Below are 27,965 nucleotides of genomic sequence, written 5' to 3'. Positions count from 1 at the left end.
TAATATTTCAAGTCATGGTCCCTTTTCTTTTATAAATCTTGCAAATAAGCCAGCATGAAACTGGTTACGTTTCTTAAATTGACTGGCTAAAATTTTAATCTAACAGATCGGTACCTGCTCTTTAAACAGAAGTCCACCCCAATCTCTTTTATTTTTAAAAACTTATACAGTAGAAATTAAATTCTCATATCTTTGTACATAAATAAACACCTTTACATTAATCATTTAAAGCTGTCTACATGATTTTGAGAATGTTGTAAACATTTCTTTAAAAGTCAAATAAAGTAAATATCTATAATATAATAATATCTATAATCTATATAATGGCTATAATATTTATTTAAATGAAATAAGTATACATTGAACCAGTCTGCATAACAGTATGTGTATGTTTACGCAACAACAATGCACTTAAAATAGAATGGTTTTTTTGCAGTTTATTTTTTTCCCCATAAAGCCCTCATCTGACAGTTTTTCATAACAATCCTTTTCATATGGATCTGTGAAAACGTCCAAAATCACTATTCTGCACATATATCCTTGTAGTCCATCAATTTGTTTTATTAAATGAGGTCACCTTTTCACAGAATTGCACTTTTAATCCTGTTTGCAAAAGAGGTTTGCGCTTTCAGGGCCCCAAAACTTTTTGTTTTAGCAAAGTAACATCTAAACATTCTTCATTTGGCTGTGTAAATACAATATACAGTTTTTGTTTAAGATAATTCTATTTTACAGCCCACATAAAAATAATTCAATTGTTAAATTAATTAAATACCTACATAATTGTTTCTTAAAAGAATTTGACCTTAAAAGATTTTTAAAGTGCATTGCTTCGTCTTTCAATGCAAATGAAGATCAGATTCACATTTGAAAGATGCACAGTAAATGCATCAGTTATGCACACTAAAATGCAGTCTGTCTGCACAAATATGCACAAAAATCCCTGTGGATGAGACCTTCATTGCATTTGTTTTAATATAAATTACTGTATTCTGCACATATATCCTTGTAGTCGATCACTTTTGTTTTGGTTATGCAAATGATGTCACAAAACTGCACATTTAATCCCCTTTGCGAAAGAAGTTTGCGTTTTCAGGCTTGTTTTCATTTAAATCACTATATTCTGCACATTCATTCACCGGCCACTTTATTAGGTACACCTGTTTAACTGCTCGTTAATGCAAATTTCTAATCGGCCAATCACATGGCAGCAACTCAATGCATTTAGGCATGTAGACATGATCAAGACAGTGTGCTGCAGTTCAGAGAACCTCAATGGAGAAGAAAGGTGATTTAAGTGACTTTGAATGTGGCATGGTTGTTGGTGTCAGACGGTCTGGCCTGAGGCCGAAACTGCTGATCTACTGGGATTTTCATTCACAATCATCTCTAGGGTTTACAGAGAATGATCACAAAAAGAGAATATATCCAGTGAGCGGCAGTTCTGTGGGCGCAAATGCCTTGTTGATGGCAGAGGTCAAAGGAGAAGGGCCAGACTGGTTTGAGCTGATAGAAAGGCAACAGTTACTCAAATAACCACTCGTTACAACCGAGGTATGCAGAAGAGCATCTCTGAACACACAACACGTCCAACCTTGAGGCGAAAGGGCTACAACAGCAGACCACCACACCAGGTGCCACTCCTGTCAGCTTAAAACAGGAAACAGGCTACAATTCACACAGATTCATCAAAATTGGACAAAAGTAGATTGGAAAAACGTTATCTGATCTGATAAGTCTTGATTTCTGCTGTGGCATTCAGATGGTAGGGTCAGAATTTGGCATCAACAACATGACGACAACAACAAAAAGCATGGATCCATCCTGCCTTGTTTCAACGGTTTAGGCTGGTGGTGGTGGTGTAATGGTGTGGGGGTGTGTATTTTCTTGGCACACTTCGGGCCCGATAGTACCAATTGAGCATCGTGTCCACGCCACAGGCTACCCGAGTATTGATTCTGACCATATCCATCCCTTTATGACCACAGTGTTCCCATATTCTGATGGCTACCTCCAGCAGGATAACGCACCATGTCATAAAGCACAAATCATCTCAGGCTGGTTTCTTGAACATGACAATGAGTTCACTACACTCAAATGGCCTCCACAGTCACCAGAACTCAATCCAATAGAGCACCTTTGGGATGTAGTGGAACAGGAGATTTGCATCATGGATGTGCAGCCGACAAATCTGCAGCAACTGTGTGATGCTATCATGTCAATATGGAGCAAAATCTCTGAGGAATATTTCCAGTACATTGTTGAATCTATGCCATGAAGGATTAAGGCAGTTCTGAAGGCAAAATGGTGTCCTACCCGGTACTCGTAAGGTGTACCTATTAAAGTGGCCGGTGAGTCTATAACCTTGTAGTCGATCCCTTTTGTTTTGGTTATGCAAATGATGTCACCTTTTCACAAATTGCACTTTTAATCCCGTTAGCAAAAGAAATTTGCGCTTTGAGTACCCCAAAACATTTTGTTTTGATTAAATAACGGCCTAAACATTTTTCAACTGGCTGTGTGTTAATATACTATGCAGTTTTTAAGATAATCATATTTTACATCAAGTAAATATCTACATAATTGTTTCATTTGATAATCTGATTTTTATTATTTATTTATTTATTTATTTATTTGTGCATTGCTTATTGCTTTTCCAAGTCAAATGAAGCTCAGATTCACATTTGAATCGATGCACAGTAAATGCATCAGTTACGCACACTAAAATGCAGTCTGTCTGCACAAATATGCACAACAGTCCCTGTGGATGGGACCACCATAGTATTTGTTTACATTTTCAAACACGCAAAGGCAGATTCCATTTGATCTCTGCATCTGACAAGAGTTGCCGGCACTAATCCACAAAGATCTCACCAAGCCGCCTTTGCATGTTGTTTTACTCCCATCTCACGCGGCACTAGCATGGGGAGAACACTGGGAGGAGCGACTGACCTAGTTTTGTCCAATTGGATCTCGCGAAGGGCAGATACTGACCTACTTTAGGCCAATCGCGTGAAGGAGAGGCCGCCGGTAGGTTGCGTCCGCGCGTGCCTGAGCCATGTGCGCGCTACGAGCTCTAGAGCTGGCCTTAAGGTACTGTGGAAATACATTTGTGTCGGCCAAACTGATATGCTCACGTTTTTGGCTTATTCTAGCCAATGATAACTTGTAAAATATGAGAAAATGAATGAATATGATGGTGTTTAACGAGGCTAGGAGCCACGCATTGAATTTGGAGGGAACATACTTATTGCGGATTGCAATACCTGCATATGTCTTGGATCGTTTTATCATGTGTTTACATTTGTAGACACATTCTCCAATACAACAGGCGATATACTCTGCCGTTCACTCGAACACAGACCGTGCTAGGATATGTATTTAAGGCTTTTAAGATCAATGACATGGCGCTTTGATTATTATTGTATATTTTATTACATTTACAAACAAGATTCGTGCAAAAACAACTCACTATACTGTACTGAATAATGTAAATTGAAATAAACATATATATTTCCATAATTTGCGTGTCTTTAAAATCCTAATTAAATGCTCAAAACCAACAAATTTGTAATTTAAATTCAAATAAATATATATACACGTAAACTAGCTGTTTTTTCACACAACATTAAAATAAAAACAAACGTTATCATTGATTTCCACATCGAGCTTTGTCTTTCAGCTTGAGTGTATGTGTTCTTCCGTTTCAATAAATTCGATTTATGGAAATGCAGCGGCACAGAAGAGGTTAGCGAAAATAGGCCTGGCCTAATTTCAATATGTAAATCAAGAAGCGTTCTATTGGCCAGAGCGCCTCATTTATCATACTGTGGGCGTCGATAGAGGAGGTGTGTATAATGAATAATAAATAGCCCCGCCCATCAGTGACATTCCCCCGTGAGAGGTGATGTCACGAGCGCTGCCCGTGTACGTTCCAGCTGACTCTTGCTACGATACCGAGCGCTCGCTTTACCGAGTGCCCGAAGAAAGAAAGAGAGAGAGGAAAAGAGAGAAAGAAAGAGGTTGCGGAGGTTAGCTACAAAAATAACGAGAAAGAGAGAGAGAGAGAGAGAGAGAGAGAGAGCAACAAAGAAGGGCAACAGGAATATAACAGCCATCAGTCTTAACCGTCATAGCTCACGTTTTGATTGTTTTATTATATTTTGAAGAGGGGAACTATCTTTTTTATTTGCACACGGAGTTTTTTTTTTCTGATATTATAGTTTACTTGCAGTTTCATGTCGACTTGTGTGGGATTGAATTGTATCTCAGCCTCCATGGACGCCCGTTTAATCCAACTCAATCGTTTTTTCGGGGAATATTCTGTCCTGGCCGTGAGGAGCACAGTTAAAATGCGATGACATACGTCAACAAATGAGCGGCGATCTCACGGACATTTCCGAAACAATCTCCACAATATTATTTTCGAAGGAGACCGTGCGTTTGAAGATGAAGTACAACTCCAGCATCTTTCTCACTTGAGCGGACCATGGACGTCACTTCACTTCAGTTTTTTTCCTAATGGGAACGCACTGAATACGAATTTAAATGCTCATAAACTTCCATATACACCCTGAAAACACCTCAACTGCCAAAACTCAAGCATTTCTACTTTTGACTGAAGCGTCTGATCCTGTCAAGCAGCTCAACAGTCAGTGGTCTGAGTACATTAAGTGGTTAAACCTGGACAAGGTGTTTCACCGAGGAATGTCCAGGCCAAATTTCTCAATATTACCACCTGACCTTCCAGCAGGGACCAGTCCACAGCTCGGTCTCCGCAACCCTGCAGGTACCACCACCAATGGCCACCTGAATAATTCCATGGCCAGTCTGAAAACCCTTCTTCAGCTGCCTATTAAAGGGACCAGAGAGGGAAGGACTGCTGTGAGATGAAAGGTCTGACTCTTTAATTATTCACCAAATCTATTGTTGTTGTTGTTAGATTAATATGTCATACACATATAATTTGTTTGATGTAGTTATATTACCAAAGAGTTCAGCTGTGTAACTTTTGTGCCCTCTAGAGCTCTGTGCAACCAGGACACATCATCTAGTCTTCAGCTCAGTCAGACTGGCTATAAAGTTAACTGAATGGATAAATTATCGACAAATAATGTGAATTGACAAGTTCACTACAAATTAACGAAATTAAGGGCCTCTCCCCTCTCTTAAAGGGACATCAGAAGCTCCCATGGCTGCCATTAAAGGGATGCCATCCTAAATGCATTGAGGTGCTGTCTTGATACTGATGTACACATTGCTATTCGCCCAATCGCGCCCTCTTGTGGATAATCCACGTCGTAGCAGCTTTATAGAATCAGGAAGAGGAGAAATGTATACTTGACAGCAGCTTTAGTCAATCTCCAGATCTGTCATATTTTGTTAATTTGCTAAATATGAGTTTGTTAATCAGATGACGCTGCAGTGCTTTGTTTGGCTGTCACTTTACTTTTTTCCCTATTTATTATTGTGTTTCTACTGCCATTGCACCCTTTTGAACATTCTTTGCATTTGTTATATAGTAAAACACAGCTTTACCCCCCTCAGCTATCCTATGCAGTGCATATTCCCCAGCTCCATCTTCAAAAGCCCCTGCACTGGACGATGACAGCTCAGCTCTCTGCTTCCCTCAGAAGCACTCATGCAGCCTTCTCATTTGCCCCCTCCCTCATATCTCTCATCTCTACCATCTCTCCATCTGAGCGACAGGCAGAGAAAAATAGGGAGAGAAAGACTTCCATCTTGGCCCCTGGCATTTCGTTCATGTAGATGGCATTGTGTGTTTCCAAACCCACTGCAGCTGTGCAGCAGTGCAGCAGTTCAAGGGTCACTCACTGCCATGAGATTTGTTTATTCATTAAGTCCACTGTGGGCCCTTATGCATGGGTGCCATGTTTATTTGTGGTCATTTGTAGGGATGCGTCAATTTTAAAGCACTCACTGTTGGCGGTTTTATGGTGATTTAACTAATATTATTTTTATGGTCAATAACTGATAAATGACATATTGTTTATCTAAATGAATCTGAGAGCACTGAAATACAGTGATTTTAAATGCTAACACAGCAATATAATATATAGTTTAAAATGATCTAGAAATTACCTAAAGATTCAATTTTGACAGTTTTATTAAATTAAGGTATTATTAAATTATATTATATAACACAGTGCTCAGCAAATGAGTACACCCCAGTTTGAAAATGAATATTTTTATCCACTTCTCAGTGAATATAGGCAATGTATTTTGGTGCATTTGAACAAAACAGATTTAATAAACCGATATATTTATTAAATTAAGATTTTAGTTACCAAACATATTTAGAAATTGAAAGACAATACAGTTAAATTCAAGCAAAATATTGCAAAAAAAATTAAACCTACAAAATTCCAACAAAATGTTTACATTTTTTTGCTTCTTTTGATTTTTTCCTCTTTTCTAAAAAGTTTTATTTAATATTTTCTGTAACATTTAAATTTGGCTGTACTAGTTTTTGGACCGTTATCATAAGTTATTTTGTTAGGTAAGCTCCAGATTTGGCTTCAGTACTGACTAATCTAATGTATATGCACAAATATAATATTGTAGAGCTTCCTATTAAAATATGAATTTAAAGAATTCTTAAGTACTTATATATGCATATATGCTGAGCACGATGTATGTATGTATGTATGAGCAATTCCAGCGTTATGGATGTGACATTTGCCGTAAAATCTCAAAACATAAATTCAAAGAGAAAGCATATGGTAACATTATATTGAAACATCTGTTTATATTTTCCAAAACAACTAACCACAGAGTAATAGGAGCAGAAAAATATCAATCTGTAAACATTTTTTAGATTTTAAATGAGAAAAATAAACATGTGACAAAAAAAGTCAGGGAGTTTACAGTATACAACATACTTTGTTGAAATTCTCTGTATTAAACAGCACAACCCAAAAGAAATAATGATCATCAAATGGAGAAAACGTTGGCTCACTATAGAACAAAAACGATGGATTTTATTTTATTTGACATTTGTTGCATTTATGAGGAAAAACTTCGTTATGGATGTGACAGATGTGAAATATATAATATATATATTTAATTGTTTCTTCGGTGCATGCAGACGCAGACAATTCGGTATCGGTTCAGTAATCATCATTTTAATAATCAGTAATAATCAATCAATAATCAAACCGGTTATTATGTACTGACGTCATATATCTCATATGCGCTATGTCGCCATAGCTTACTATGGTGAGGGAGGTGAGCGCGAGTATTTACGCTCCAACTACTTAAAAACACAGAAACTCTGCACAATTTCACTGCGTGTGTTTGCTGGGCAGTCTTTTACTGACACAGCAGAAGCCCCTAATGTATTTCACTGCAATTGAGAGAATGAAAGTAAACTCCACTTTTCTCTTTCTCTCTCTCTCCATAAATCCATTAAACTGCAATAATAAATAAATAAAAAACAGCATTAGGATTGGAATTTTACCCTGAAAATGAACTAAAAAATAAATGTAATTAATTGAAGTACTAAAATAACAACAAAAAAAAAAAAACAAAAAAAAAATTATATATATAGGTATTATATTAGGTATTTTGTACATATATGTATATATTTGTAATTAATTTGTACAAAATGTCAGATTTCTGTAAATTGTAAATTACAATTTATGGACCCTTTTCACATTTCTGAATTTCTCAGTATAGCAGAAGTCATCATAGTTGGGTAAACTTAGAACGCAGTGAATAGGAGAGTACTAGGGCTACACGATACTGGGAAATTTTGACATTGCGATTGTTTTTATTTTTTATTTTTTTTTTTTCTGCGATATAAATAAAATTTCACCTGATTAATTAAATATCTCTATTTGGAAAGTCATTCATTTAGATTAGGATTGAGATGGTTTTGTGGGAGGGTATATATATTATAAAACATGTAAGTATGTAATTTATTATATGCATATAATAAACAACAGTCATAGTAAAATAAACAGTGCTTTATGGTTTTCTGGGGAGAGTCTAACAGTATTCGGGTACAAAAATTGAATAATCAAATAAAAAATATCTTGCATAGTCCTCATCATACAAATTATTCAATAAAAATATTTTTATGCACTATTAAAACGCTCACAAAGTTACAGGCCTAAAAATACATGCAGATGATAAACTTTTAGTCTATTATAATTCAATTCTGCAGCGTCTCCACAAATCTCACGTTTTTACCTGTGGTTTCTGGTCAACTATAATCTTAACTCAACATTGCATATCTTGCGATGTGACTATTGCAGATGCACACATTGCGATATCGATGCTCAAACGATATATTGCGCAGCCCTAGAGAGTAAGTCCGCAGGGGCCTTAAAAAGTATTGATAAATCAATGTAGAGAAATTTAGGGCCCTTAAAAAGTAAAAAAAAAGCCTTAAATGCTATTTTATAATATAATTTTTGATTTGTGCAATGTATGGTTGTATGTATAATGCATAAATAAATACATATAAATGTTTATATATTAAAAAATCTAAATATTGAAAACTTCTCAAGGATTTAATATTATTATCACCATTAAATGTATCAAAACGTCTTGTGAAAAGGATCCATTGGGTTACCGAAGTCAGAACTTCTATTAATATTAAAGCTTCGACATCACACTGTGGATGTATTTTTTGCATAAATTGTTTGCTCATTTACTCAAAAGATTTATTGGATTATTGTTCTTTCCTCTAGTCTCAGATAAAGACAAACCTCTGGACTCTGATGAGGATTCGCTGGGTGGAGGTGCAGGTATGAACGGTGGAAATGGTGTCCTGCGTTCCACCAACCAGTCCGCCTTCCTGGGCCCATTGCTATGGGAGCGCACCTTGCCATGCGACGGCGGCCTCTTCCAGCTACAATACATGGACTTGGAGGAGTTCTTGACGGAGAACGGTATGGGGTGCATGCCATCAGGGAACACCTGCAGTACGGCTGCACAGGTCCCGTCTCAGAGCACACAGTCAGCCGTACCAAGCCAGAGCTCCCAATGTCCACCTTCATCCTCTCCGCCATGCTCTTCTTCAGCCTCCTCTATATCTTCCCTCTCCTCATCGTCTTCATCTTCCTCTTTACTGGGTCTGGGACGTGCCACAGGGCCCTGGATTGCTGGGAGGTCCAGAGTGTCTGCATGGTAAGAACGCTTGCGAATTTCATCATTTTAGAGGGGCTTCTTTCTGTTGAGCACAAAGGAAGTTATATTAAAGAATGCTGGAAACTGGTAGCGATTGACCTCCATGGTAGAAAACAAATACTTTAGACGCCAATGGCTACCAGTTTCCAACATTAATCTATAGATATTTTTGTTTAGAATAAGTGGATGGCAGAGTCGGGTGTAACGCGATCCTCAACAACATGTTACTGTATACATTTTTGGGGAATGCAGTATTGTAACGCATTACATTTTGAGTTTGTGTAATTTGAGTACAGTTACTAAAGTCAGTGTTATTGCGTTACTTATGTTACAAATATAGTTTTCAGATGAAAAAATGCTTATTTTAAATCACGTTTTCTGTTGCAACGGCAGTTAACAAACATGCGCTTTTAAATTGCTGGAGAACGCCAGCTGAAATGGTTGCTGTAGAGAGTGGTTGCTTCAAGTAGAAATACAGACATTATTTTGATTTCATTGAGCGTAAAAAGAAAAATATTGCTGTGAAATTCAGTCTATGTCTAGTCTCTAAAGAACTTTTGGCTGCTTTTAACTCAACCAGAAACTTGTTTAAGCACTTTCTACATTCTAGAACAATACTCGTTACCAAGGAGGACACTGTTGCCCAAAAACACGGCGGTCCAACTCAGCCTAAACTGATTAATTTAGATTTTTGTGCAGGATCGGGAGTGAAGGTACCTTTTGAATGTGAAGAGAAGTGTAGCTGTTAATAGGGCCGTTCACATATCCATCTTTTGCGCGGGCATGTTCGTTAATTCCAATCGAGTGGATATTTTGAGACCACATATTGCATGCATTCGTATTTAACTTGCACACCCAGTTGAAAACCGCGAGTCACGTGATAAGAACAGAAGGGGGCATATTTTGCTATTTACTCTTTCAAGTGGTTCCAAACATTTTTAAGGTTCTGTCTCTTGCGAACACAAAATAAGACATTTTGAAGAAAGTAGAAAACCTTAACTATTGACTTACATAATAGAAAAAACAGACAAAATTTGATGGTTACGGGTTTTCAGCATTCTTCAAAATATCTTTTTTTGTTTAACAGACTCATAAAGGTTGGAAACATGTAAAGGGGTCAGTAAATGATGACAGAAGTTTAATTTTTGTGTGAACTATCCCAGCAGGCACAGGACGTCAGATTAATGTTGTACCCCAACATCATGGAGATGTTGCATTTTGTTTGTAAATGAAAATTGAGTCGACTTCAAAAGCCAACGTCAGGCTGACGTTAATGTCCAACGTCCAACCTAAAATCAACCAAATATCAACGTCTAATGATGTTACAGCTTGACGTTGTGTGGACATTACCACTATGACATCTATCAGACGTTGGATTTTGGTTGCCATACCTGACGAATAAATGTCAGTATTTGACGTCAGTATGACGTTGGTTTTAGTTGTTGGCTCAACATTTGATTTGTGTCACTTTCAAACACAACCTAAAATCAACCAAATATCAACGTCTTCATCTTCTTTGATATTTAATGGCGGTTGGCATCCAACTTCAATACTGCATTAACGTCCCCTTCTTTACTGGAGTCCAGTCTCTAAAGAACTTTCGACTGCCAAGGAGGACACCGGCTCCCAAAAACACGGTGGTCCAACTCAGCCTAAACAGATTGATTTAGATTTTTGTGCAGGATCGGGAGTGAAGGTATCTTATGAATGTGAAGAGAGGTGTAGCTGCTTATGGGACCGTTCACATATCACATCTTTTGTGTGCGCAAGTTCGTTAATTCCAATCGAGGCGTGTGCATATTGGGAGCGCATTTACTTGCGCACCCTTTTGAAAACAGCGAGTCATGTGACAAGAACAGAAGGGGGCATATTTTGCTATTTACTCTCTTTCAAGTGGTTCTAAACATTTTTGCGGTTCTTTGTTTGAAAAATCAAACAAACAAAATTTGATGGTTACAGGTTTTCAGCATTTTTCAAAATATCTTTTTTTGAGTTTAACAGAGAGTTATTACAACTAAAATGGTTGCTGTAGAGAGTGGTTGCTACAAGTAGAAATACAGAGATTATTTAGATTTAATTGAGCATAAAAACAAACATTTTGCTGTGAAATTCAGTCTATATCAAGTCTATAAAGAACTTTCGGCTGCTTTTAACTCGACCAGAAACTTGTTTAAGCACTTGAACAGAAAGCATTCTAGGACAATACTTGTCACCAAGGGAACACCGGCACCCAAAAACACGTCGGTCCAACTCAGCCTAAACAGATTAATTGAGATTTTTGGGCAGGATTTGGAGTGAAGGTATCTTCTGAATGTGAAGAGAAGTGTAGCTGCTTATAGGGCCGTTAACATATCACATCGTTTGCATCTTCCTCTGCTTGTAAACCAGTAAACTAACACTTACAATTGTTTCATGTCATCGGCCAGATAAGCGAGTACCGAACGAGTCATAAAATGTGATTATCAGCCGATGCCGATCGATCGGAGCATTCCTACTAATTACCTCAGACAAACAAAGAACACCCAAACACACTATACAATGGATGTCAAGGGTTACAGGGATCCAATTTTTCTCATGTCTTCTTTTGTGTTCAAAAACAAAAAAAAGACAAAAAGGTTTGGAACAAGTGAATGATGAGATAATTTTAAGTTTTGTGTGAACTCTTTAAGTATTGAATATGGCAAACTGCTGTGATCAACCCATTAAATCACTGAAAGAGCTGCAGTTTTAGTATTTTTATAGGCATATTGTGTTTTAAAAGTAACTTTAAAGTAATTAGTAATCTGATTACTTTTTGCATGAAGTAATTAGTAGTGTAATCAGATTTCAATTTTCCAATAGTAATCAGTAATTTGTAATCTATTACTTTCTGTAAGTAACTTACCCAACACTGGTGGATGGTGAGTAAATGATAACAGAATCTTCAAAAACATCCCTTTAATATGTCAATTACATTTCAGTATGCTAAACTTCATTTTATAAACTGTCTAAAATTGTTTGGTGGATGATTTTTGTTTTTAATAATATGCTATTTTGTCTTCTTCGCGTTTACATTTTTGTGTGTGCGTTGGTGTGAACATGAGCAGGACAGTCTCATGCAGACTGCAGTGATGCATGACGGGATGTCTGAAACTGTTGGCCTCTGATGCCCAGGGCGATGCAGGCTTTGAAGCTTTAAGGGCACAGCTGTGTATGTGTGTGAGTGTACTAGTGCGTGTAGAGTGGGAATGTTTCTTTACAGCATAATCATCAGAGCATAATAATAACCTCATGTAATATTTGGGGAATCACCACATTTAGCTTTACCAAGAAAAGAAATCCTACCTAGCTAGAAATGTAGCGGCGTTAATGATTGCACGTAGTGGAATTTCCATTGGTGCTAGTACAAATGCAATACTTCCACTGTGTCTCTATTTTAAAGACAGTGTTAAATTGGGATTTATACAAATATTAGTATGTAGAATTCTGCACTGCATTATGTTACAGATGCATTAGAAGAATTTTGTAAATGCTGCACAGAAGGAGAGAGGAGATGGAAGGTGCATTTCTATTGCATGTTTTCAAATCTCTCTCTCTCCTTTTCACTCCCCCCCCCTCTTGTTTCCTCACACGTTGAGGCCATGTGCAGTCGACTTGTCACGTGCTGATGCAGAGAGCAATGGAGAGAGAGACTGAGCGGAAAGAACAGATAGGGGAAGAGAAGGAGGGGCGAGAGGAATAGAAAGAGAAAGCTAAAATGAAAGATCTACATTTTATGAGATATTTGGGTCTTTTATTATGGTAAAATAATTGTGTTTGGACATCTAAATCTGATCAAGTTGTGTGTGCTCTATACATGATAAGGGATAGTTACAATAAAGGGATAGTTTACCCAAAAATTAACATTTACTCGCTATTTACTCTCCCTTAAGTGTTTCCAAACATTTTTGAGCTTCTATCTCCTGTTGAACACAAAAGAAGACATTTTTAAGGAAAGTGGAAATCCTTAACTATTGACTTTCATAGTAGGAAGAACAAACAGAACTTGATAGTTACAGGTTTTCAGCATTCTTCAAAATATATATTTTTTTTGTGTAACAGACTCATAAAGGTTGGAAACATGTAAAGGGGTCAGTAAATGATGACAGTTTCATTTTTGTGTGAACTATCCCAGCAGACACAGGACGTCAACATGACATCAGTTTGCATTTTTGTTTGTGAATGAAAATCAGGTTCACATCAAAACCCAATGTCAGGCTGACATTAATGTCCACATTCCAACCTAAAACCAACCAAATATCAACGTCTAATGATGTAACAGCTTGGCATTGTGTGGACATTACCATTATGGCGTCTATCAGACGTTGGATTTTGTTTGCTATACCTGACGAATAAATGTCAGTATTTGACATTAATAGGATGTTGGTTTACGATGTTGGCTTGACATTGGATTTTGGTCACTTTCAAACACAACCTAAAATCAAGAAAATATCAATGTCTTCTTCTTTGACATTACCGCCGCCCTTCTGTACTGGAGTGTGGACTGTATTTGGACAGATATAGCTACTGTTTCCTATTACTTCATCATGCTCCCCTCACCACCCGTTATTTTATATTTTATTTATTTATTCTTATTAATACTATATATATATATATATATATATATATATATATATATATATATATATATATATATATATATATATATATATATATATATATATATATATATATATATACAAAAATACATACACACACACAGTTGAAGTCAGAATTATTAGCCCCCTGTTTATTTTTTTCCCCAATTTCTGTTTAACGGAGAGAAGATTTTTTTTTTCAACACATTTCTGAACATAATAGTTTTAATAACTAATTTCTAATAACTGATTTATTTTATCTTTGCCATGATGACAGTAAATAATATTTTACCAGATATTTTTCAAGACACTTCTATACAGCATAAAGTGACATTTAAAGGCTTAACTAGGTTAATTAGGTTAGCAAGGCAGGTTAGGGTAATTAGGCAAGTTATTGTATATCGATGGTTTGTTCTGTAGACTATCAAAAAAAATATAGCTTAAAGAGCCTAATAATTTTGACCTTAAAATAGCTTTAAAAAATTTAAGACTGCTTTTATTCTAGCTGAAATAAAACAATTAAGACTTTCTCCAGAATAAAAAAAGTATCAGACATACTGTGAACATTCCCTTGCTCTGTTAAACATCATTTGGGAAATATTTTAAAAAGAAAAAAAATTCAAAAGGGGGCTAATAATTCTGACTTCAACTATATATATATATATATATATATATATATATATATATATATATATATATATATATATATATATATATATATATATATATATATATATATGCATACACACACATATACTTTTCAAACCATAACTTTACATATTTAACTCTATATCCTATTTGCTATACAAGTGACCTTTAAGAAATATAATTAATGTGTATTAATGTCTCTTGATGTTTTTCCTAGTATATCCTTTAAAGAGCACCCTTGAACCCCCATTTCCCTTCATTTTTCATTTAACTTTATCCATTCATTCTCATATTTGTTACACTCAAGCACCACATTTTCCACAGATTCAATGTTATTACAAAATTCACACCTTCCAGATATGTGTTTACCTATTACATGCAAGTACTTGTTTAATCAGTGTCCAATCCTTATCCTAGTTATGATCATTTTTTCTTTTCGATTTCTTCCAGTGGCCCTCCCTACTCCAACCTTCTGTTGAATGCTATATAAATGTCTTCCTTTCTTCTCTTCATCCCAACTTTTTTGCCATTTTTTTACCATAATAATTAGTCAAATCATTGTTTAAATGTCAACGTCATTTGATGTCGTTATACGTTGTCCTTAGACGCTGGCCAGACATTGAATTTTGGCCACCCAACATCATAACCTAAATTTAACCTAATAATAATTTCTTATGACGTGTGCCTGCTGAGATCCCTTTAAGTTATGCAGAGATAGATAGATAGATAGATAGATAGATAGATAGATAGATAGATAGATAGATAGATAGATAGATAGATAGATAGATAGATAGATAGATAGATAGATAGATAGATAGATAGATAGATAGATAGATAGATAGATAGATAGATAGATAGATAGATAGATAAAATGAATATAGAAAAAGTTGGAACAGAATTAGGATTGTAGTACGTTTGCTAAAGGACAGACGGATAAATAGACGGATAGATAGATAGATAGACAGACAGACAGATCCCTGTCGCATGGCGGTATGTGATTGTGCGTGCGTAAGTTTGTATTACAGTATGTGAATTGTGCTCACAGCTGCGTCTCTTGTTTATGTCTCCTCCCGCATAGAAAGGAAGAGGCCCAAAGGACAGCTGGTCTTGTCCAGGCCCATGGGAAAAAAAATGCACTGTTTTCCCTTGCTAGATTTTAGACAGACGAGGATTAGTACAAGAACTGGACAATACGTTGGTTCGTTGGGAGGGGAGCATGCTTTACGTAACAGTCTTCCTATATCACTTGGGTTTGTTCTTTTGTGTGTTGTCTTAATGAATGAAAAACAAATCTTTGGCAGGCCTCCTGAGTGCTCAGGCTTAGAAGCTCATTATTAAATTACAAAGAATTTGATTATGTTTACATGAGCAAATTGGGCTTTCAAGAGCTGTTCTAACTCTGAAGCCAGATTGTTTTGGTGTCGAAATAAAACCGAATTATCTTATTTCAACATTTACAGCCCATGTGTGAATGTGCACACAACAGTACACCTTTCACGCACACAATTGGCTGTTAATTATGCGTGTGGATCCTAAATGCATTATATCTGTGTAAGAAATTACAGAGGAACGATTCAAAGCAGGCACTCACAGCCGCTAAAGCAGAATCTGCCATTGCGGCTAATGTATCATAATTAGCGTCAAGTGCTTGCCTTCCAATCAGAGCGTTATCAGCTGCTCTCAAAGCATATTTCAAACCAGAAAAGAGGAAGAATATATGGAAAGCCGGCCATGAAAAGTGGAAAGTGAAGCAGAATGAATTTAAAGGCTCACGACTATGAACAAAAAGCGAGCGTTTTCAGGGTCAGTTTTAAGACCGTTCTCTGGGAGATTCTAACATGAATTGAAACTGCAGGTTGCCTTGTCGACCTTGCCTGCCAGCTGCTGAAATTGGCAAACATCCACATTGGTTTTTGGCGCACCCTGGTGGTCAAAATAAGCCACTGCAGCTTGCCAGGGAATACAGACATACACACACACCTATTGTTTATAATCCTCTTTGCTTTTTAGCTCAGACGTGTGGTGTTTTCATCTGTCTGGTAACATGTGGCTTGCGACATTGTTTGTATTCCTGACGCTTCTCTATTTCTCAACAGGGGCTCAAACTGTACCACCTGATCCTTCTCAGAGCCCCTCATGCCCGCCTCCGCCGGTGGTGCCACCTACCAATGCGGCTGATGTGATGGTGAACTTTGACCCCGACCCTGCTGACCTTGCCCTGTCCAGTGTGCCAGGCCAGGAGGCGTTCGACCCACGCCGGCATCGCTTCTCAGAGGAAGAGCTGAAGCCACAGCCGATGATCAAGAAGGCCCGCAAGATGCTGGTGCCAAATGAACAGAAGGTACTACTCTGCTTCTCTGTTCAGAGCTCGTTTTACAAATCGGAAATAGACTTGACAGTTACATCGTGCTACTGACATAAAAGCGTCTGCGAAACCTAATAATAAACTAATTATAATAAACTAAAAATAAATTAAATTACTGTTAATAAACAGATTACAAATTTTTATAAATAAAAAAACTTATAGTAAATATTAAAATATGGATTCAGACTATTATTAAAACAGCAATAATATCTCATTTGTACTTAGTTTGAATTTGCTGTTATTATTACTATATGTTATAATGAAGGATGCAATAATAAAAAAGATTTACCATATAAAGCCAGTAATTATTAATAATGTGATGATAAGTCACCAATGTAGGTAACAAATAAATGAGCTATGTTAAAATTCTGTACTTTTAGTGATCAATAATAATTATATTTTCAACTAAAACATGAAAAGTAAAAAACATGTATTATAACGTATATGGTTATTATTAGTTAACGAAAGCTGGACAATTAAAAACATACTTGTTACTGAAATAAAGTACATTTTGAATTAAATTAAATAATACATTTTTATTTTTTATATACACTTACTGGCCACTTTATTAGGTAGACCTTACTAGTACCGGGTTGGACCCCCTTTTGCCTTCAGAACTGCCTTAATCCTTCGTGGCATAGATTCAACAAGGTACTGGAAATGTTCCTCAGAGGTTTTGGTCCATATTGACATGATAGCATCACACAGTTGCTGCAGATTTGTTGGCTGCACATCCATGATGTGAATCTCCTGTTCCACCACATCCCAAAGGTGCTCTATTGGATTGAGAGCTGGTGACTGTGGAGGCCATTTTAGTACAGTGAGCTCATTGTCATGTTCAAGAAACCAGTCTGAGATTCGTGCTTTATGACATGGTGCATTATCCTGCTGGAAGTAGCCGTCAGAAGATGGGTACACCGTGGTCGTAAAGGGCCGGACATGGTCAGCAACAATACTCAGGTAGGCTGTGGGGTTACACAGATGCTCAATTGGTACTAATGGGCCCAAAGTGTGCAAAGAAAATACACACCCCCACATCATTTTACCACCACTAGCAGCCTGAACCATTGATACAAGGCAGGATGGATCCATGCTTTCATGTTGTTGATGCCAAATTCTCACCCTACCATCCGAATGTTGCATCAGAAATAAAGACTCATCAGACCAGGCAACGTTTGTACAATCTTCTATTGTCCAATTTTGGTGCGCCTGTGTGAATTGTAGCCTGTTTCCTGTTCTTAGCTGACAGGAGTGGCACCCGTTGTGGTATTCTTCTGGTGTAGCCCATCTGCCTCAAAGTTGGACGTGTTGTGTGTTTAGAGATGCTCTTCTGCATACCTCAATTGTAACCAGTGGTTATTTGAGTTACTGTTGCCTTTCTTTCAGCTTGAACCAGTCTGGCCATTCTTCTCTGACCTCTGGCATCAACAAGCCATTTGCGCCCACAGAACTGCCCCTCACTCCCTAGAGATGGTTGTGCATGAAAATCCCAGTAGATCAGCAGTTTCTGAAATACTCAGACCAGCCTGTCTGGCATCTTAAAATTCGGTGTGTGTGTGTGTTAGTTTTATCCTGAGGTGAGAAGGAGACTGAAAGAGAGAGAGAAAGGGAAAGAGGAATCATTTTTCAGTGTATATATTTTTCCTATATACATATAACGAGTGGTTATTTGAGTTACTGTTGCTTTTCTTTCAGCTCGAACCAGTCTGGCCATTCTTCTCTGAACTCTGGCATCAACAAGCCATTTGCGCCCACAGAACTGCCGCTCACTGGATATATTCTCTTTTTTTCTGACCATTCTCTGTAAACCCTAGAGATGGTTGTGCATGAAAATCCCAGTAGATCAGCAGTTTCTGAAATACTCAGACCAGCCTGTCTGGCACCAACAACCATGCCATGTTCAAAGTCATTTAAATCACCTTTCATCTCCATTCAGATCCTCGGTTTGAACTGCAGAAGATCGTCTTGATCATGTCTACATGCCTAAATGAATTGAGTTGCTGCCATGTGATTGGCCGTTTAGAAATTTGCATTAACGAGCAGTTGAATAGGTGTACCTAATAAAGTGGCCGGTGAGTTCAGTTCAGCCAGGAGTGAAGAAAGTATATGCATAACAATTTGATGGACATAAAAGATGAAACATTTTAAAAATGAAAACAAAAAACTTACTCAAACTATTAAACTTAAAAACTACAAAATCTCCTTCAGATTGCAAAAATGATGATCAATGATGTACATATAATACAATTTCTCACTGATAATTGTCTCACAGTCAATATTATTTCTAAATAATAAAAATGTTCCTCTTTTTCAGGATGACAAGTACTGGTGTCGGCGCTTGAAAAACAACGAAGCAGCAAAGCGTTCTCGTGACGCCCGTCGGCTGAAGGAGAACCAGATTTCAGTGCGAGCAGCATTCCTGGAGCGGGAGAACGCCGCGCTACGGCAAGAGGTCGCCGATATGCGGAAAGAGCTAGGCCGCTGTCGCAACATCATCAACAAATACGAGAGTCGCCATGGAGACTTATGAAAAGGAGAAACAAAGAACGCAAGCGAAAGAACGAAACAGTTACTGATTTTCAAATGGCGTTTCAAGGGCTGTTCAACTCATCCTGGAATAGCGTTTTCTCGGTGCGTTTGCTTCAAGTAAGCACTACGACACTCTGCGCACACACTTTTTCTTTCGTACGTGCAGCGGGCGTTTGCTGTGTGGTGCTTGGTTGAAACAAATACTTGAAAATGGTGGTTCAAAGTTGAACAGCCCCAGCGCGAGGGATGTGCACAAGGTCTACATGTAAGCACAAGCGTATTTCACAAGCGCCGCTTCTTCTCCTACGATGCCACCCCTAACCTTGACTGTGCAATCCAATCTCTCATAAATGCTCACGGATCATAAAGGCAGATCATTTATAATGTCAGGTAGCCCTTGTGAACATCCTCTTTCTATATATACGGGATGATTTTTCTCAGAGAGAGAATTATAAAGGAGGTGTGGTGGAAATGTAATTTTTTTTCTATGACAAAAAACACATTGTATATTTTTGAACTGTTAGGGTCAGCTATAATAGAGTAGCGGAGGAGGGAACGCGGAAGGAGGCGAGAGCGCGAAAGAGATTTTGACATAGGAAAACTGTATATTTTTATACTTGCAGAAGCAGGCAGGCGATGAGATTTTGGAAATAATCTTTTTTGTATATTTTATATATGGGTGGGAGGGTTTGGGGAGCTGGACTGAAAGAGGGCTACATGAAGAAAAAGTCAGGATTGTTATCATTACATGATATATTTTCGACATCAGGGGCAGGTCAGGAAAATCAAGACTTATAGGATGAATGTCAGGAAAGAAACGGAGCTGATAAGGAACAGGGAAAAATAGTGTATAGTTTCACATTTTTCATCATGGGTTTGTTCAAGCACTTGTTTTGGTATCTTTTTCTTAAAATTCGGTGTGTGTGTGTGTGTTAGTTTTATCCTGAGGTGAGAAGGAGACTGAAAGAGAGAAAGAAAGAGGAATAATTTTTCATGTATATATTTAAATGTTGAAGCAAATACGTCCACACACACACACACACGCACACACACACACACACATACATACACAGACATGCACACACTTTTTAACACAAAGTGGTTATTTAAGGCCAGTATGATTTAAATATATACATATATGCACACAGACCTTTTAAAGACATGAACCACAGAACTGTTTAACAGCAATATAATTTCTCTCTTTCTCTCTTCCTCAAGCTTTTGACATTGTGATTGGTGCTGGATTGGCATTTCTCACCCAGGTTGAGTCGGAAGCGAGTGGGTTGCATGCTGGAGCATGCTCGTGTATTTTTCCAACGCAGGAAAAAACACTCTTGGTGTTTACGACCGTCATTTTCTATGGTGCTCACCCAGTTTCTTGACCCAAACGCACATAACCTGTTTGCCTATAACCTTTACTCTTATATGATTTCTTATGATTATTGTATGAGGAATCGTATATATATATAGACCTACACAAGTATATCTATACATCTCCTCAAAATTAACCCCACATCCCTCAAAAAAGACATGCACCCTAATACTACTGTACCATACAAAGTACAATATTATATTATATATTAAATATTAAACTATTCTCTCACTAGATATATGTGTGTACATGAGTATATGCTTGAATATGTGACTTTAGATGTAATTTACATAACTTGAATATATAAATGTAGTATCTTTCCGATGAAAAAAAAAAATTATACAGATCTGATTTCTTATCAGTTTTCTCAGGTGTCTGGGATGACTTTGAAGAAAAAAAGAAACGAAACATGCCACGCTGATCAGCAAAACTGTGGCTCTTTTTGCTTGATTGTTGTCCAATTTTTTTGGAGCCAGCTAGCTGACTTAATTCCACGGAAATGAATAGTGCACTACCAACTATTTTTGGAGGAAGATTCTGTTTTAAAAAACAAAAAGGAACAAAAAGAAAAAAACTGTGCTGGATATATATATAAAAATATAACTTTATTACTTTACAGATAGGAATTAAATGTCTTTTCCTTTTGAACCTTGATGTTCTATTATTACAATTGCTTGCATTATCATTGCTGTTGTTATAATTATAATTCTTGCGTTTCTTTTCAGCGTTTTCTTGCAACGACTTACTTTTCAAAGGAAATGTAATGCTCTCTTACCTCCCTTGTAACTGCAAGACCATCTCGAATTATTCTGTCGAGCCCGTTCACTGTTGGATCCATCCACCGAGACTGTGCAAGGCCTCAAGTGCAATGGGGGGCCGTAATCTTGTCCTTGTGTGTATGAATTTGCTATAACCTGAAACAAACACACAGTAGACTGACTGTTCCTTTCTCTTGACAGAACAACTTCTACCACCTTTGACTAGCTCCTTTTTTTGATGCCAAGTCAAAGATGTACCGTTTGTTTAAAAGAAGCTTCTAAAGCAAGCGAAGGTTGAAACCTTAAAGAGCTTAAAAACTTTTGACAGTGCTATTTTTATATGTAACTGTGTGCACATAACTCTTTCATGGGCATTAGTAGCTCGGTGTCACTTTTGTGGTGGCGGCGCGTTGCTAAATGTTATTGCGGGTATTGTAATCATCATTTGATCCCTTTCCACGTGGATTATGAACAGCTCCCTGTTTGTGACTGTTATGAACTTTTGAATCCCATGAGTGCACCACTACCAAACATCACTTGGTAATGTCTACTGTTCCTGCCTATAGGGATGCTGGGAAATGTGGTCTGGCTTTTTCCCCTCAAACACCAATAAATAATTACCCCTATTCACTGACAACGATTCTATTGTGCTGTGAATAACAACAGAACTGATGGCTGAAAGTCTTTTGTAGATAGGCAATTTCCATTGAATGTCTTGGAATCTGATCAGAAGGCAGATTCCATTTTATAAACCACTGGACTAGAATTGTACGCCAAACACTGACTCACACACTCTCAATGATTATAGAAGTGAAATAGCAGCTCAGCCCTTGCTGGTGTGTTTTGTTTACTCGGCACAATTGTCAGGCTCTAAGCTAATTGAATAAAGGTTAACAGCAGATGTGCCACACACCCCGTCGGCCAACTATCCAAACCTGTTTCAAGCAGGCAAAAGGGCTTTTCAAGCCTGCTTGCATGCCATCTGTTGCGCATTGAATGCTTACGTCAAATCATGCCTACAGTGTAAAAAACAAAACAGAATTTAGGGTAAAGAAAACTGCAGCTGTGGTTGCCAGAGTTATGCTGTTAAAAAACAGTAGAAACCATTTTTTTTACATTTTACAGTAAACTACCATATTTTAATAGTTTGTTGCATCATGCACCCATGTTTTTAAGTACTAACATCCACATTTTGTACCTTTGTTAATGTGCATAAGTGATGAGAAAAAAACTAAAAAAAGAACCACAGTAATGTTAACAAAATAGCATAAAAAGGGAATTTTGGGAAAGTCAATTTACAGTTATTTACCGTAGGGTTGTCATGATACTGAATGCGGTACCAATCGATACTCATTCATTTTCATCTGCTTTTCCCGGGTCTTGGGGGCAGCAATCTTAGGAAGAAACCCCAGACTTCCCTCTCCCAGACACTTCCTCCAGCTCCTCTGGGGGGATCCCGGGGCGTTCCTAGGCCAGCCGAGAAACATAGTCCCTCCAGCAATCCTGAGTCTTCCCCGAGGCCTCCTCCCAGTGGGACATGCCTGGAACACCTCCCTAGGTAGGCATCCGAAAGAAGATGCCTAAGCCACCTCAGCTGTCTTCTCTCGATGTGGAGGAGCAGTGGCTCTACTTCGAGCTCCTCACCCTATCTATGTGCGCCCTGCCACCTTGCAAAGGAAACTCATTTCGGCCGCTTATATCTGAGATCTTGTCCTTTCGGGCCTTAACCCAAAACTAATGACCATAGGCGAGAGTAGGCACGTAGATTGACCGGTAAATCGAGAGCTTTGCCTTTCAACTCCTTCTTTACCACAACGGACCGATACATCGACCACATTACTGCTGCCGCTGCATCAATCCGCCTGCCATTCTCACGTTCCATCCTTCCCTCACTCGTGAACAACGCCAAGAGACTTGAACTCCTCCACCTGGGGTAAGGACATTCCTCCAACCTGGAGATGGCAAACCACCTTTTTCCAGTGGAGCACCATGGCTTCAGATTTGGAGGTGCTGATTCTCTTCCCAGCTGCGTCACACTCTGCAACAAACCGCCCCAGTGCATGCTGTTGTTCCATGTTCAATAAGGCCAACACAACAACATCATCTGCGAATCGATACTGAAATTTTAAAAACATCCATTTCCTGCTAACGTTTGAGCATGTTCTTAAACAGCACTGATTTTCCATTGTGTTTATGTGCTCAACAGAAAGGACTGCGATTGGCTATGATGGTCATCAGTTCACTGAACTCACCACTGTTTACTGAGTGTAACTACAGAAACAGCGTCACTGGATCATTTTAAAGCCTTGATTCACCAGCGGATTGCTTGTATGTCAGCTTAAAGACAAATCAGCTGATCGACGTGACTTTGAAAGGCTCTAGTGTCCATGTATTTGTGTTTGCACTCAGTAAACAGTGGTGAGTTCAGTGAACTGATGACCTTCATGGCTAATCATAGTCATTTCTGTTGCGCGCTCAAATGTTAGCGGGAAATGGACGTTTTTTTACATTTCAGTATCGATTGGTTCCAAATTCCAGTATCGTGACAACCCTAACTCACCGTATATATTAAGAAAGCTTACAATTAACCAGGTTACAGATTTTAACTGTAGTTTTTTTATTTATTATTGTTGTGTTCCACAGCCTTTTCTTTACAGTGCACAATATTCTAAAGTCTTCTCATAGACGTATGTTAGACTATAGGTGAAGAGCTGAAACTGCTCGAATCCAAAGAACTCCAAAAGGTCAGGGATAGCACGACTTGTCGGTTTTGGAAAGTGTTCAAATATAGCATCCATTCTTTCAAGTGGCCTTCGACAGCCTGCAGATGAAAAGCTTGAAATAGTGTCCACTTTACTGAAAGGTCTCACAGTTGTGTCAATTAAGGTAGAGATATGTGTGAAAATGAATGTCTTTTCTAGCTATATTGGAAAAAGTCTATGGCCTTGGCATCGGATCATCAAGTCAACTCGAGGTTTATTGTTTCAACTCTGCGGCATTGGACACTAAACGAAATGTACGTTCTCCAATGTGCACATTTAGCATGAGGCAAGCAACATTAAACAGTAAAGGGGAATGGAAAAATAAAAAGAACATTACCAGGAGTGGGCAACGATGAATGGGGCATTAATATGAAATGTAGTGCTCAGTATAGTGCATTGCAGTGTTGAAGGGAGAATTATTACTCTGAGTTTGGTGCTGTAATTTCATACACATATGCAGCTCTTTCAGCCTAGTATACTGTTCAGGTGGGAGGCTGGGGGAGGCAATGACTCAGTGCTATTAAGCTCTATGATGGTTTCAGAAAAAAAAGCTTTTGTTGGTTCTGGTGGTTGTAGTGTTATGTGGGTAAAAGTTAGTGTTTTAGTAGGCTAAAAATAGTCAAGGACCAACTCATGCTGGCCTGCCAAGGAGCACTAGTGGTCATCTCCTACTGTATTCGCCAATAAGCCTGAAGCTATAGTTGTCAGCTTATTATAAATGCACCATCAGCCCTGCTGCACATCTTATTTTGGCAGCCTCAAGCCTGAGGGTTTGGAGAGCCCTGACAGTCCAAGGCCTTGAGGACTTGAGGTCCGTGATCCATGCCTGGTCGTACATCTTTCATAACATGCCAAAAAGCCTTTTGTGTTTGATTTTAGAGATGTACCAGAACACACTGATCCCGACAAACTTCTGCAGTGAGGTTCAAGCCTCTTGTGTTTTGTATTATCTTGTGGAGATAACGTATACAATATTTATTCTCTAATTGATGAGGTATTTGAGCCCAAAGTCAGTCTCTGCTCGTTTATTTATTCATTCTCCTTTGGCTTAGTCTCTTTATTTATTAGAAGTTGCCACAATGGAATGAACCACCAACTTATCCAGCATATGTTTTACACAGCGGATGCCCTTCCAGCTGCAACGCAGTACTGGAAAACATCCTCCATACACACTCATTCACACCAGAGCCGGCCCTCTCTATAAGCAAACTAAGTGGCTGCTACCACTTAGTATAGCAATATAGCAGCATTTTTATGAAACTGTATAACAGTAATTATTATTTTTACAGTACTGTGATGGGTTTGGGCTTGGGATGGTGTTAAAAATACAATTTATTGGGTAATTTAATTCATAGCATAAATAATACTCGGTACAACTACTGTTTTTATGTTACTGTGACGGTTGGGTTTAGGTTTGGTGTGGGGTAGACATTAATAAAATTCAATAAATGGAAAATTTTATAAATAATATAAATAATTCTCATTAACTTCCGGCTGCAACTGTTTCTGATCTAGAAACAACCCCGAGCCGCTTGCTTGCTGAAATCGTTTTTATTTGCATTGTACAAATTATCTTCGTTGACAGTGCTTTAGCGCATACATATTTATGGTCACGTTATTTTGTTGAATTTAAGTTACATTGCATCTACATGCCAACTAATTCTCATTAGATTATAAGTAGACTGATTGGGGTTAGGTTTGGGCAAAGAGCATAGAATCACCAAGAGGCGACATTCTAGTGCAATTTGGGTAACAGCCACTAGATGGTGCGGCGGCCATTTTGGAATGACAATTCCAACAGAACAACAGCATATTATAAGTCTGTAAAATAAACTATTAAAAGTGCTGATGATTGTGATCGTAAGTGTTGTATTGTTGTCTTTCAGGTTGTATCTCAGCTTTAATGCACTTTTTAAATAAATAAATAAAAAACAAAGCAGCTGCTTGCCATCGTGACAGCAATAAGATCCAATGGACAGCCGACCGCTTTCATTCCAAAATGGCGGAATCTGAGGCTGTTGCTGGGCACTGCTGTTGCAATGGAACTTCTATTGAGTGTCGCCTCTTGGTCATTCTGAGTTCTTTGGTTTGGGCAAAGACTGTAGAATACACAAGACGTGTCACTCGCATCTTTTTGAATGGGGAGAAGTGTAACTGTCAATATGGTGAATAAAGCCCCGCCCACTAGTACAGGAGCCAATCATAGATTGATATATGGCGAATAAAACCCACCTTCTCGTACACTTCTCGTACCAATCATTGATCGCTATAGACTGACGATACTCTGGGGGACAGGCTCGGACCAGACCTGAGTTTCTGCAGGTTTTGTGTGATTTGGACATTTCGAAATGAAACTAAATAGACAGTTGTTGTTTAATATTATTTGTGACTCCTAATATGAATTTCAGTGATAAGCTTGGCAAGCAGTTTTGGAGAATTTGATGTTTCCCCATTCAGACATAATGCCCGAACATCCTGCCCGAGAGGTGTTTCAAGATGGCCGCCAAGTGAAATAACTTGCCTTAAAGGGACTTTGGTTTGGGGCTAGTGTAAGTTGACATGTACTTGTAAAGTTTCTTATTGTCAGTTAAATGTCTGTTGAAGGAGCAGTATCAACAGATATTAAGCACACAGTCTACAAATACCCAAATGGACATCAAAATAAAGTGTTACCATGTTTATATATTCACTTATAAAGAAAAAGTATGTATATAAAACAATTATTTTATGAACGTTAAAATTTTGATCATTAACAGGAATCTCGCAGAATCTAATTTCTCATGTGCATTCTGTGTTCTTGCGGTTCGAGTTTGTTCCTCCAAGGTAATCTGGTCACCACAACAACACAAATCCGTGCACAGACACAGCCATGGCCTTTGCTTTATTGCCTGCCCCATACCTGATTTTTTGTTTTGGAAATTAGACCGCAACAATGAAACTAATCTATTCTTCAGGCGCAGAAAAAGGGGAGGGGAAAATGACAATAAGAAGAGATGAGCAGATGATTATTTTTAGCATTGCTTTTAAGTGGTAATAATCATGATGTTAAAGCACATTTATTGAAAATAGGCAATTACAGATTAATAAACTTAGTCTGAAATATTTGATCTTTGCCCACTTTTAAAAATGAAGCTTAAACTTAGTCTAAAGCACATTTTACTGAAAGCGTCTTATACTGACATATTTTCCACACTGTATTTTTCCATGTTTATAAGAGTAAACCCTAATTGAATTATTCCAAGTTTAATATAAGCTCTGAAACTTGCATCTCAAAAATCTAGACACCAATTAGAAAAAAAGTCAAAGGAAGGAACAGGGAAGATAGGGAATCAAAAAGTTAGTGTTTTTGTAACATTAAGCCAGTATTTGTTGCTTCCATTTTTCATGTTTTTTTTTAAATATTGATATATATTTTTAGTATATTATTTGCTTATTGATTTTATTAGTTGGATAAATCTTTGCATTGTACAATGCTAATTGTTTTGAGTTCTGAATTTATATTTTATTAGGCCTACTAAGTATTGCATTTGCACTTTTGGCTATTTATTGAGGAGAAAACCCACGCGAGAACGGGAAGAACACGCAAACTCCACACAACAATACCAACTTATCCAGCCGGGACTCGAACCAGCAACTTTTTTGCTGTGAGGCAACAGTGCTAACCACTGAGCCACCGTGTTTCCTCCACTCCTTTAATCTAAAGAAAAGATAAAGGAATAGCTGAGCTGAGGTAAGTCTGTCATAAAACCTATTTGTAGT

At 37.8% G+C, this 27,965-nt stretch overlaps 1 protein-coding gene across 1 annotated transcript; it reads left to right on the top strand.

The window, feature by feature from the left end:
• Positions 1–4,113: 4,113 nt before the first annotated feature.
• On the top strand, positions 4,114–22,081 carry dbpa (D site albumin promoter binding protein a). The gene is given in 6 exon segments (XM_056480049.1): positions 4,114–4,858; positions 4,861–4,896; positions 8,718–9,106; positions 9,108–9,156; positions 16,517–16,761; positions 19,100–22,081. Coding segments are annotated over 6 exon segments (1,245 nt in total). The 5' UTR covers positions 4,114–4,548; the 3' UTR covers positions 19,316–22,081.
• Positions 22,082–27,965: the final 5,884 nt, after the last annotated feature.

Source organism: Danio aesculapii, chromosome 19, assembly GCF_903798145.1.
Source record: "Danio aesculapii chromosome 19, fDanAes4.1, whole genome shotgun sequence".
In the NCBI taxonomy this organism is placed as follows: domain Eukaryota; kingdom Metazoa; phylum Chordata; class Actinopteri; order Cypriniformes; family Danionidae; genus Danio; species Danio aesculapii.
This window is presented reverse-complemented; position numbering and strand designations above follow the sequence as displayed.